This window comes from Panthera uncia, chromosome C2 (genome assembly GCF_023721935.1).
Source record: "Panthera uncia isolate 11264 chromosome C2, Puncia_PCG_1.0, whole genome shotgun sequence".
NCBI classification, from domain to species: Eukaryota; Metazoa; Chordata; class Mammalia; order Carnivora; family Felidae; genus Panthera; species Panthera uncia.
In genome coordinates this window covers 91,010,756-91,024,680 of record NC_064810.1, presented here as the reverse complement: position 1 = coordinate 91,024,680, position 13,925 = coordinate 91,010,756, and the positions used below count along the sequence as shown (strand labels likewise).

The 13,925-nt window shown below is 36.1% G+C and overlaps 1 protein-coding gene across 1 annotated transcript in view; it reads right to left on the bottom strand.

Annotated features, from left to right (window-relative positions):
• SPATA16 (spermatogenesis associated 16) overlaps window positions 1–13,925 on the bottom strand; it is a 234,452-nt gene that overhangs the window by 203,739 nt on the left and 16,788 nt on the right. The window contains exon 2 of the mRNA XM_049629197.1: window positions 5,650–6,280. Within this exon, the coding sequence (XP_049485154.1) occupies window positions 5,650–6,261 (612 nt within the window). The 5' untranslated portion in view covers window positions 6,262–6,280. The remainder of the gene's footprint in view (window positions 1–5,649; window positions 6,281–13,925) is intronic.

The window sequence follows — 13,925 nt, the reverse complement described above, 5'->3', positions numbered from 1 at the left end:
CCCCTATTTATCTCAATAGACTTGTAAATATTGGCCTTAGGAAACCAAAGTCCTTCTTGGAGGAACTTACATTTTTCTCTGTGAGGAAACCAAAGTCCTTCTTGGAGGAACTTACATTTTTCTCTGTGCCTTTGAGATATAAACTCTTATCTAGGCCATCTCCTTAACGTAGAAACTTGAGGGAGGTAACTTTTAATGAAGGAAAAAAAATAAGGGGGAGGGGAAGAGTTTCTTTCTTTTTTTCAAAAGAAAAAAGCTTCTCCACAGCTTCTGTGAGTTTACTCGTCAAGGGCAAATACGAATCCTAAGTGTCTTCTCCACAAATACCAGTAGAAGAAGTTTTAGTCATCTGAGCAGATAAACTTAATTTATTCCAAATGTTCTTTTATAACTAATGAATTTTACATTATTGTGCCTGTTTTATGGCTAAAATTTTTAAATGAAACTGCAACATATCTGTTTGTGTCTGTATGTTTGTATGTGTCTACATATGTGTATAGATATGTGATATTTTTCTACTCCTGGATGGTATTGCCAAAATCAATTTGTAAAAGCTCTATTTAGTTGGTTTGAAGGCAAGTGCTTATAAAGATTGTGTGTTCTAAAACTCTCAGAAATACAAAAATTAATCCAAATGATTTTTAATTTCACATGACCTAGGATTAATCTTTAGTAAATAAAAACTAGTTTAAGGCGTGTCTTTAGAGTTATCAGCATTAAATATAAAACTTTTATTCCGCCTGGGTTTACTCATCAAATAAGTTCTTGTTACCTCTATTGAAATTTGTTGGTCAAAAGAATAACTCAGGATGACTTACTTTGTCTAATGTCTCAGAAAGTTTTTGTGGGTAATCTAAACATAATTGTTAAGAACGAGTAAATTAGAATACACGTAAGTAGGATAAAAAGTTTTTAGGTAAACTTTTCAAATAGTTTCCCCAAATCTTTGTAGTAACCTGAAACCTGAAAGTTTTGCTAAGTTCAATGATGAGGTAAGTTAAATTCATTAAATATCCAGATCATTTCCAAAGAAGATAAAACAGAAACATTAATTACTGAACATAGGTTTATCCTCTCTTGGTTTCCTTTTTTACAAAGGAACTGAAGATATTTGGATCTCTCAGTAAACATATTTTATGTCACATTGAAAAAATTGTACTCTTAGGAAGCATATGTCTCTAAGAATCATAAAATGTAAATTTGCCAATCTGAAGAATGTCAATGTAATAGTTCACAATTATGTGAGAAGTGAGATGATTCATTTTCAGAAATATCAAATAAAAGCTGTGCTGTCTAGTTAACAGGTTAACTAGATTAACAGTTTATAGGTTTACAACCTATTGGAAATATTTATGAACAACAACCCCACCCCCCCCTAACAATGGAGTCCCAAACCCTTAGACACTTCACTTCCTGGTTCTTCTTCCCCTCTCCATTCCGGGAGCTTTGCAGTGTGCATGCACCAAAGAACAGAAGTCTCTGTGACACCTCAAGGAATGCACTTTTTGCCTTACATGGGCATAGGCAACTTCCAGGTAAGGCCGTAACCTCTGCAGTACTCAGCCAATGAGGAATCAGGGTAGGGACTTGCATGCATGCTAGGAGATAAATTGCCTGCTGAAACTGCCCAGTGTGTGCCTGTCCATCAGACACCCACTCTTGCAAGAATGTTGATTAAAGCCTTGCTTCACATGCTCCAAGTCTCTGCATCCCTCTTTTGATTGGGTTGGTAGGCTTATTTCTCACAATTGTTTACTTGGTTTTTACTAAAAATTAAAGTTATAAAAAGAATGAAAAATTCTAATATATAATTAAAACTACTAGAAATAATATGGGAAATATCCTGTATGCAAGTAAAGTAAGATGTGTAAAGTAAAAGAAGGCACAAAGAATGGAGATGGATTTTGTTGAGGAAAAAGGGGAATTTTATCCTAAAGAGAGGTAGAAAAGAGAAAAAAAATGGGAAAAATCTAAATCTAAAAAAGTTGTAGAAGAAGTACAAAGAAGGAAACTTGGGAAAATAATTTTATGCGTGATCAAGCTGGATAAAATTAAATAAAGTTATTGTAAGGCTTTTTTCAAATAAGCTTTGATATGATTAATGTACTTATCCTTAAGAAAAACTAGAACTTAATACTCTTTCATCTGCCAGAAGGACAAAGTTTTCTTGGACTATTGGTCTGCCCTCATGAAAGATTGTGAAAGGTCTTCCTCCTTTACCCTCTAAGTAATCTGCCTACAAAGCAAAGATTTGTGTTTTATCAAAATGATTTCCTGTGCTCTTTATCATCAAGTCTTTGATTACTTACAAAAAAAACCAAAAAATTAATAGTTGTCCTTTAAAAATTACAGGGAATAGGATCTAGGCATACAAATGTGATTTAATATGAATGTGTTTTTATCTTCAGCTTCTACCTTTTGCCCTATTAGTATGTCTTCTGATGTGAATATAAACACAAGAGCAAATAATGACTGATCTTAATAAAACTTAACAAATATGAATGAGTTGGTCACAGAGCTAAGCACTAATCTCACCTACATAACTGGTTCAACTTTATATAGTGAAAATAAAGCATAAAAATAAATTATTTCATCAATCACATTTAAATAAATGCTTTCTGTGTTCTGCAATCCTAAAAGATTAAAGTTGACTGCTTTTTGGAAGCTAAATTATTGTCTTCTGAATCACTGTTTACCATTTTATCTTAATCATTCTAAAACATTACCAGAAAATTTATCTATCTAGTGGGTGACCATGTTATGAAAACAAAAGGAGCTAATACTTTGCAAGAGTATAAGGAAACTAACATAAATAGAATATTCCTAATGGGGTTATTAGAGGCCTTGAGAATTATCATGTCAATAAATATTCACAAATCTCCAGAACCTTTCCTCATTTTTTATTTTTGTTTCTTTTCTGTGGTTCAGTCTTTAACCACAACCAGCCTTCTGTATACTCCTACAGTTGACTTTGTATCACCCATTTGGCAAGCATTCTGTATGCCTCAAAATGCCTCCCAAGATTTAGCACTACATGGGAAAGTTGCCTTCCCATTCTCTTCTTCCTCCGTAACAGAACCCCTGAATGTTAGTGCCATACAGAATAAAGACCAGATTTTTCAGCCTCCCTTGTAGGTTTGTGTGGCCACATGACTAAATTTGAATCAATGGGGGAAAAAATGGAAATGGTGTGTGCAACTTCTGTGAATTGTGCTCATGGGGACCTGGTGTATAGGGACACGGTGTATCTCTCTCCTTCCTTTATCTCCCTTCTGGCTGGCTAGATGCATATGATGTCACCAACAGGAGCTGCCATTTTAGACCATGAGGTCAAAGCACATCTAGAGGAACAAAACAGAATGTGGTACTCTAATGATCATATCATACCAGCGTTTGACTATGCACATTTATGTGAAAAAATAAAAATAAACCCTCTTGCTTTAGACACTGTTGTTTAGGGTTTTCTATCACTTAGAGACAAACCTAATCCTAGCTGATGTACACTCAAATATTTGCTGGTACATATATCTTTCAGGTGTGATCCTTATCTTTAAGTCTTGGTCTCTGTCATCCATCTTGCCCTACTCAAAGCCATGTTAGGACATAATGAAAAGGAAGAGATGCATTAAATAATACCTAAGAACAGTCAGTTTTGAAGAAGTTAAATTTAGGAGAAGAAAGGATTAACGAGGTTAAAAATCTTTTCTATTCCCAGAAGTTTTGGTTTATTAAGAGACATTCTAGGTAAAATTTCAAAGTTAACTCCCAAGATAATTAGACAAAAGCTAGGCCAGATGTCTAAGCTAAGTTTTGGTCTCAAAATAATTACCTTTGTTAATTACCAGTAATTAGTGTCAGCATCCAACACTTTCCTAAAAACCTTTGTGGGGAGGGGGGTGGAGAGAGGTGGGGGGAGAGAGGGAGGCAGACAGGGAAAGAGACAGACAGAGAGAGACAGAGAGAGATTGTGCATAAGAGAGAGTCAGAACAAAAGCATTTTCTAGAACAATTATATCTTGGGGTCATTAAAACCCGATTCAAATTTTATAATTTTGAACATTGATTGGGTTATGGAAAAACCAGATATTTTCTTCCAGTTAGGACAAATACCTTTTGCTTCTATCTAGACTTAATTTGAAGTTTATATCCTTTCTTATTTTATGCTTTTTTTCATTTCCAACATGATTATTTTTCTTCATCTTCAAAATTTTACCTTTAACTCTGCTTCCCCCACCCTCAAAAAACAATTTTTGCTGAAAATGGCCCTAAGTGGAAGATCTCAGGGTTCTTCTTGAGCCTTTCTTCAGGATCCTTTCCTCAGCCAGAAGCTCTGGTGTTTAGCTCAAAAGTACAGCATAGGACTCTCAGTGATTTGTGGATAACTTAATTTGGGGGCACTTTTTCTATAGTGCACAAGTTTATGTAATGCATTATTCTTCCCTTCTTTGTGTAGATGACCCTTTGTGAAGACAGAAATATTTATAGATGAGTCTATTTTTACACTACCTCATCATTTCATATCTCTTTGGGCCTCCTTTTCTGTGCTTAAAGTTTCTTTTTAAATATTTAGGGGAACCATTGTCTGGTATTATCCATTAATAATTCATTGTAAATGTAGTCATTTTAACCTGCAAATAACAGTGTAAATAATACTTGACTCTTTAAATCTCTATCACAAACATGTCATACTAACTTCTGCTCATGCCTCCTGTCTTATGGTAGATCCATTGCCCCTTTATCCTATCTCTTTTTAACTGGTTTACTGGTTTGTCACCCTCACCAGACTGTTAGAGAGAAAGAAACATGTTCTAGCTCATTTTTTTATATCTCCAGTGGCCACCAAGCACATATAGAATGCATTAACATTTTTTTTGTAATTAATGAAATATGCCAATATTGTCAGGCTAGTAGGACTTTTAGCGACACACTTCGGTCCTTTTATAGGTTCAGTCAGTCATAAGACGGAACAATTTTTCCCACCACCTATTTTGTGTTTTAGTGGTGACTCCCAATTTTATTTGAGTCCGTGGGCTATTTCGTTATGCCATAAACAATACTGACCAATTTACCTGCTTGCAGAGAGAAAAATAATTATTTATAAAGCTCACTAGAAAGGGAAGGAAAGTGAAATGTGATGATAAAGTAAAATGGTGCTATTTTATTTTTAATAAGTATCAGGCATAAATTATCAGCCCACGCTAAACAGTAAAGATGGTTACATTTAATCATGAAGACTACATATCAAAAGGGAAAATTCATATACTCATTAACTGCCTATTTCTAGAGAGAAATCTATATTCTACCCACCACCACTGTATTAAAACTTTATGGCTTTTATAGGTATACTTCTAAATTACAAAACCAACTGCATTTTTATATGTTGCCATTCACTGCAGGGTTTGTTAACAGAGAAAAATCATGAGGTTTGATTTTGGGGTGCTTTCTATATGTCAAGTGCACACAGGCATATAATTTGCAGGCATATCTTATTTGCTTTATGTAAACTGGGAATCATATAATCCTGATATCATTCAATATTTTCACTCCATGATCACTGTTCATTACAGTATGATCAGAGCTGCTCAATGTAATCACACTTTCCATTTCACAGCTTCCTGTAATCAATCTATATATTCTTTAATCCCATACCTCCAATGCTGTTCTGAACTGTCCTGCTGCCACGGCGTATTTCTTTTGTCTGTAGCAAGAGCTGGCATCCTTTAAGGCTAACTGAAGCCATTTGTCAATCTGAGGCAGAAAGCTGAAATTAGGTACATGCAGAGGGTCTACAATTTCAGCAGCTTGGCATGATGGTCGAATCCCAGTAGACACGAAGGACTCCACAAACTCATAGCTCACAGCCTCTTCATCGACGTAGACCAACTTCGCCTCCACATCCATGATATTTTTTAAGGGGATGTGAGGCAGAGGCATGGTGATCAATGTGCTGTCAAGTTCCGTTATCTTTGTCTCTTTCTTTCCAGCTGGCTTTTCTTCATTTTCTGCCTTTCTTTTAAAAGCCACTTTCTCTAAATCATTGCTATGTTTTTCTTTGATGCTCTTTGTCATTTTTATTCTTTCGACTGTGATTTCTACCTGTTTATCTCCACAACTTTTCTTAACTTCTTGTGATGTTTCCAGGATGCGTGGCTGGCTTGCTAAGGTAGACATTTTCTTGTTTGTGTTTATCTTTGGGACAAGCTGATCAGGACAGTCTCTATTCACTGTATTCTCCAAATTCCTACTGCTTCCTGAATCCATTGATTCCCCTCTGCAACTCCTGGAAGGGTGAGAAGAAGGAAAATAATTAAAACAATGTTTTGAAGTTCCAATGGTTTAAAACTATAGTCAAATTCATTTGAAATACTTTTTTATTCATTATGGGTATTTACTACCTTAAAGTAAAACTGTATGTACATTATCTGCTGAGAGTTTTACTAGAGAAGAATATGTTTCAATCTCAAAACTCACCAAGAACTTGTTGAAAACACATTTAGACAATGTCTTTAAAAATAATCATCTATAGCTGAACGACACTGAATGAACATTTTTATGGGGTGCCTAAACTCACTGAATAGGAAAACCTTATACATAGGCACTGAGGACAAAAAAAAGACTAAAAAAATCCATCTCAATATTAATTTCCTCAGAAAGGCAGGTGGTCTAGAATTCATTATAAAATATACTGCTAACCTGCATAATAGACTTGGAAGTCTAAAGAAACCACAGCTGCTTCCTCTGAAAAGCTTCAGAAAATGTTGTAAGCACAATGTTTCCTCAATTTATTTCTTCTATTAGTAATGAAAATATCAGGTTTAAACAGCTTTAAAGATAACTATTATTCAGAACTGATTTGATAGCAGAACATGACCTTCAACCTCACATTAATGTGGAGCCATATATTCATCTTGAGTCTACTGTATTAATACTTTTGTAGCAATATTATCAATGCTGTACTTCTAAGATGATACATTTTCCTAAATCATTAATGTTCAAAAAATATAATAACTAATGGTCTTTAGATTCAAAGGCATACTATCTCTGATGCTAGATTAGTTTAAAAACATAAAATGTGCTCAGACTTAATAATTATGTAGTATAATTGGATCCTATTTTTTGAGACTCTTTTACCTATCAGCTTCTGTCCTAGAAACAACTCTGTAGGGTATATAGGAATAAGAACCAACATTTTCCAAAGAAATTAAAGGATAGAGAGGTTACACTGCTTATCCATGTCATGCTGTTGATCATTAGTGTTTTTTTAAATGTTTATTTATTTTGAGGGAAAGAGCACGAGTGGGGGAGGTACGGGGGGCGGGGGGTGGGGTGGACAGAGGATCTGAGGTGGGCTCTGTGCTGACAGCAAAGAACCTGATGTGGGGCTGGAACTCACGGACCATGAGATCATCACCTGATCCAAAGTTGGATACTCGAACAACTGAGCCACCCAGGTGCCCTGGTCATTGGTTTTTTTAATCTTGGTATAATACAACCAGGATTGCTGTTTCCTCCCTAAGACTTCCACTCACTACTCTTAACCTTCTTCACTCTCTTCCTCTCTTAGCATGCTGTTCTTGAGGATAGCTAATGGCAGACTTCCATCAGAACACAAAGAGAAGAGAAAAACACAAGAAAGAAGGGCTGAGGATGACAATACGATAGCAATGACATAAAAGCTAACATTCTTGCTTCTTCTCATCTACCACAAGGACAGTACCTGGCTGAAGATAAAGTCTTGAGTTGCTTCTCAAAACTTAATAATTTTATTAAAGTTGTTGATTATTTTCTTTTGTTTGAAAGACAGCAGTTTGCCTATAGAAAACTTTTAAAACACCCTGAAATTTGACCTGGCAATTCTTTTTTTAAATGATTTTATTGAGAGAGAGAGTGCCAGTAGGGGAGGGGCAGAGAGAGAGAGAGAGAGAGAGAGAGAGAGAGAGAGAGAATCCGAAGAGGCTCAGAGCTGTCAGCGCAGAGCCTGATGCAGGGCTAGAACACACAAATCATGAGATCATAACCTGAGCCTGACCCAAGCCAAAGTCAGATGTGCTTAACCAACTGAGCCACCCAGGTGCCCCTGATCCAGTAAATCTTAAGGAAAGTAAAGGACAAAGCAAAACTGTATATATAGCTGCTAACCTTTCTCCCCCTACCATTATACATTTGTGTCATCAGAAAGGGCTTACATGAAACATGGACATATCAAACACCCTACTGTAATGGCCCAGACTATCTCAAAGGATAGACCAAGTTCCAATAATTCTAGTAATAGCAATCTTGGATGTCGATTTGTAAAAGTTTAATATTAGAATATTTCCCCAAAGATTTATACTGACATATTAGAGTTGTGTCTATGGGGAAAAACACCTAAAAAATAAAATAAAATTTTGCCAGTCTGTATTATGCTCAATATTTAAGAAGATCCCCATGACTGGGAATCATAGGCCCCATTAACACAGCATTACTTTGTGCAACGCTGTGTTTTCTTTTCTTCTCTTGGAATCATGGATGGCATCCAATACATTTTTTGGACCACTGATGTGGCTAGTCAGAGTGGTGAGGGGAAAACTGTGTCAGCCATCACTCTATCTTATGTTTGCTCTTGTGCCACGTATGATTTGGGTTGAGCAAAAGTTAGCTTCAGTCCTTGAATTAGGATCTTTGTGAGATGAACACTAGAAATATACATCTATACTAAAAAGTTTCATTCAGTAGCAAGGTGCAGAAATGGAAGTAGCACAATTCCAACACCCCCCATATACATTATATAGTTTGCTTGCTTGTTTGTTTATTCATTTTTGAGAGACAAAGAAACAGAGTGTGAGTGGGGGAGGGTCAGAGAGAGAAGGAGACACAGTTCTGAAGCAGGCTCCAGGCTCTGAGCTGTCAGCACAGCTGACATGTCTCACAAACTGCGAGATCATGACCTGAGCTGAAGTTGGTGCTTAACCGACTGAGCCAGGCAGGCGCCCCGCATTATATAGTTTTTTAAATGTTGTACGAAATTTTGAGTAAAATTTATAAACTACAATGTGGCTAAGTTCTGCACACAGATGGATTCTTATGAATACTATAGAAATTATACTTATGTTCCCTTCTTGGTCTAATGCTATTTGTGAAGCAGAAGAGATGTAGCTGTTGAAACTTGTTTAAAGCTCAAAATATTGAATTTTAAGAATTTATATTCATTCTTACAATAGACCGCAAAATATAACCAGGAATTGCTGGTAGGTGACCTACTCCAAAATTTTCATGGTATCTTTCAGGTATCTTTTCTAAGCTCTCTATTTTCAAGAACCAATGATTAAAATGTATCATAATATCTATATTTGGTTGTAGTTAGTAACATTTTTAGCATCTACAGCAGCATTACCTATCTCTTCTGCATTTATTGCACATTTCTTGACACCCATATATGTTACACCCGTATAACCTTATCTTTATGACCATTTCTTCTAGAAGGTAATTGTTCTCCCTCTCTCTCCCCCACCTTCCTCCCTCCCTCCCTTCCTCTATTTTTCCTTCAGATTGTCCACTCCAATATTCCCTCCCAAGCCCTTTTTCATTGCAAGATGGAAGGTTTGATTGCTCTTAAGAAACAGGCATCTGAATATTTCTGCATCAGTCCTTAAACTACTTATAGAAATCATAATTTTTGTCTTCAGTGCAGTTTTGTACAAGAAACAATAATAAAGGAAGAAAAAGTGTACATGATCCACAGAACACTCAGAAGGAATAAATATGAGGGCAGATGTTTTGTTTTTAAACATCTGGAAGGTCAACTATTATAAATTTGTACAAGAAACAATAATCCAGGTCCCCTCAAAAACCCAGAATAAATATGTGAATGTCTGAAAATGGCCTAAATGTGCAGGCTACGCTGAAAAAGTATGGCCAAGCCCAATCAATACTTTTCAATGTTGGTTACAAATCAGGTGACTTCAGCTTCAGATTTAGAGCCTGTTCTTTACAAAAATTATTGCATGTCTCCAGAAGGGTTATGCAACTGCTCACTTATAGCTTTTTTAAAATATTATAAAACTCCATTTAAGTAATCTGGAATTCAAGGCCTTTCACCACCTAGCCCAATGTGTGTTTCCAGACTTATTTAGCACTCCTTCTATAAACTGCTCTCAAGTCAAGCTGAACTTGTTACTTCCAAAAGATACCCATTTTTAGTCTGTCTGCTAAGAATTCTCCATCTTCCTGTTCCCACCTCATTCTACCTGCCCAAACCTAGCTAGAACTTATCCATCTCTCCCTCCTCAGAATACCTACAACATTTATACCACTTATTTCCTACATTGCAGTTATGCATGAATGACTTATTTCTTCCAATGAGCTCCCTAAAAGCAGATATATGCTTTATTTATCTTCACATTAGTTCAGCACTTTGCATAGAGTAGGCATTCAATAGATGTTGATCAATATGGATGCTGTGAATCAAGGGCTAATTTACACATTTTAAGAGAAACAAAATTGGATTTTTATAAGGATATGGCCTGTAGCTCTGCAAAAGTTGTTTCTGAGATGTTTTGCTAGATTTTTAAATTTTTTTATTTTAAATTCAGTCCTGGATAAAGTACATTTTCTTCTTTGATAGTTCAAGTGAATCATGTACCAACTAGATTTAAACTATCAACCTCTTCATTTTTTTTTTTTTAGTAGTCAAGTTGATTAACATGACATTAGTCAGTGTTCCTGAGGCACTGAGTTACACTTTAATCATTACTTCAATAAAAATACTTTTAGAGAAAACTATTAGACAATCATTATGTATGTCAAAGAAGTCTTCACTGATAACATTCTGTAAAAATGCCCATTCTTTAATTTAGAAGACAGCACTGTAAAATCGATTTTCTCATAGAGACATACCTTAAAAAAAGATCTCCAGCAATACTTACATGAAACATTAGAACAACTCCAAGGTTTTATAATAAATATAGGTACAAGAAACAAAGAGAGGTTAATGTTCAACCATTTCAATAATATATCCAGTGGATTTTCAACACGTTTATTTTTTTCTTCAAGCATTTTATCAAGCATTCTTTTCTATGTGGGAGTTTCCACTGCTTCATCAATACCATCAGTGGTTTATATGGCTATTAGTACCACAAATTATTTATTAGAATTTTGATTGAAATAGGCAGCTTGAACAGAGGCAATTCAGAAAAAGAAAATCCTTAAAAATGTGCACTCTGAAACATTCAACATCACAGTTGCTATGGTTTTCTTTCTTAAAAAAAAGAAAAGGATCTAATTTTAACTTGCAGTTAAATGTAACCAGAGAAACATTATGAGAAAAAACATCTTGCTTGTTAGTCCACTAGTACACCTTGATATTTTTAAAAACACACTAAAAATATTTCTTCAGTAATTATGCATTGAACACCAACTAAGAGCAACAAATTGTAATCAGTAAAATAAAGGAAGCTAAAGATGACCCAGACAGGGTCTCAGCATTCTGGAGCTCATAGCTGGAGGTAGCGGTGGAACATGGGGAGGAGGAATGTATAGATAAACAACTTTATACAGAGGAGACACTATCTTATTACACTGTGAACTACTGGAGAAGTGGAAATGTGTCACAATCCTTTTACTATCCTGATGTCTAGTTCCTTCAGAGCCTGGAATATAATAGGCCCTCAATGCACATTTGTTATTCAAATGGGTGCGTGGCTGAGGTGAGTACTATGGTAGCAATAATGGACGCGCTTCTGTGGGAAAATGTGACTGATGCAGTTTCAAGAGATTTGCTTTTTAGAATAGGCAGAATGAGAGGTGTCCCTATGCAGGCAATTTTCTTTTCTTTTATCCAAGTACTCATAAGGATAGTCATCATTATCAGAAGGGAGAATGAATTTGGCTCACAGTGCTTGTTAAGAAATATAAGAGAAAGCACACCATGTAGTATCATATAAATAATAATAGCAACCAACAAGTACTCCCAGTTTATAAAGTTATCTCACTGGAGGGGCGCCTGGGTGGCTCATTCGGTTAAGCATCCGACTTCAGCTCAGGTCATGATCTCATGGGTCCTGGGTTTGGGCCCCACTTCGGGCTCTGTGCTGACAGCTTGGAGCCTGGAACCTGCTTCAGATTCTATGTCTCCCTCTCTCCCTGCCCCTCCCACACTCCCGCTCCATGTGTCTCAAAATAAATTTAAAAAACACATTAAAATTTATCTCATTGGATTATCCTATTTGTTTTTCATAGCTCTTTTGCCTAAGTATTACTACCTTCATTTTACTAATGAGGAAACCAAAAGATCAACTTGAAAAAGATCATCAAGAGAGTTTACTATATCTAAGATTCGAACCCAGGACATCTGCTGTCAAATTCCATACCTTTTGGATGATAGGATAATCAATTCCTGTGCACTGCACCACAATTTGATTGGGATTTATACTTTGCCTACCTTAACTTTTTTTTTAACTTAATAATCAGATACTAACTTTAATGCTTTTTTATTGCATAGAACTCCATTTAAAATGGTAAGAAAATGAACTGGCAATTTCTGGTTAGCAAGTATATGAACCAAATTTGTTGAGAAAGACATTAGATTTTAGATCTACTTCATTAACTAGTTAGTTAGTTGCAAGTGTAAGTGTGGCCTGTTATTTTCCAGCAGTCATTCAATTCAGAAAACACATGATGTGCACATTAAACTGCCACATGAGTGGATTCCAGGAACTTCAAACTTGAAATGACCAAACAATTTGCTGATCACTAAGTCACCAAATGGGAATAATGGCATCAAAGCAACTGTACTTCCTGTATCTGGTACATTGTGAACATTCGTCATGTCGCTTCGGAGAGAGCTCTAGAAAGGTGGCTTCATCAAGGTATTCTGTAGTGGAAAGAGCATTCAGGTTGGAGTTGCAAGAAAGGTTTGAATTCTGGATTTATTATTTATTAACTGAACATTCTGGGAGAAATTATCCAACTTCTCTAAGCATTATTTTCCTCCTCTGGAAATGGGAATGATTGGATACATGAGAATTATGTGAGAATCAAATGAAATAATTTATGTAATGGCACATAAATTAAGAGAAGAGGTGAGGTCATTACACAAGCAGCCTCCTGGAGCATCCCTTGGCTTTTTCAAAGGCTAAACCCTTTTGTCTGGATCCCATGTCTCTATATTATCAATGACTGTACTCTTACAATGTAACCAGAGAAACATGGTTTCTCTGTATCAATGACTGTACTCTTTCCATATCATTTCTTCCTCTCTTGCTTAATCCTGTTGATGTGCACACTAATTTAGCAATATCTTTTTTAAATTTTATTTTATATATATAGAGAGTGTGTGTGTGAGTGGGGAAGAGGGAAGGAGAGAGAATCTTAAGCAGGCTCCATACCCAACACGGAGCCTAATGTGGGGTTTGATCCCACGACCCTGGATCATGATCTGAGCTGAAATCAAGAGCTGGCCGCTAAACCAAGTGAGCCACCCAGGCACCCCACAGCAACACTCTGAAGAAAAACAAGCGCGCGAACTCCCCTGCCTCCACATCTTCCTGCTGCTATCCCCTGTTGCTGCTTCCATCCACTGCAAAATGGCTGAAGATAATTTTTTATATTCTCTGCATCTGTTTTTTCATCACATATTCTCTTCCCAAGCCACTCTCTTCAGACATCAGTCCCTACCATTCCATTAAGACTGCTCTTGTACAAAGAAATAAGAGGGAATATGGTCAGCAATATTATAACAGCCTCATATGGTGACAGATGGTAGCTATTATGTGGTGAGCATAATATATAGAGAAGTTGAATCACTATGTTATACACCTGAAACTAATGTAATGTTGCATGTCAACTATTTTCAAATAAAAAAAATTAAAAGAAAAGAGAATTTTAAGAAAGGGTCCTCAAGATTTTCCTGTTTCTGGCCCTAGGCTCTCGTCTGCCATAGCACAAAG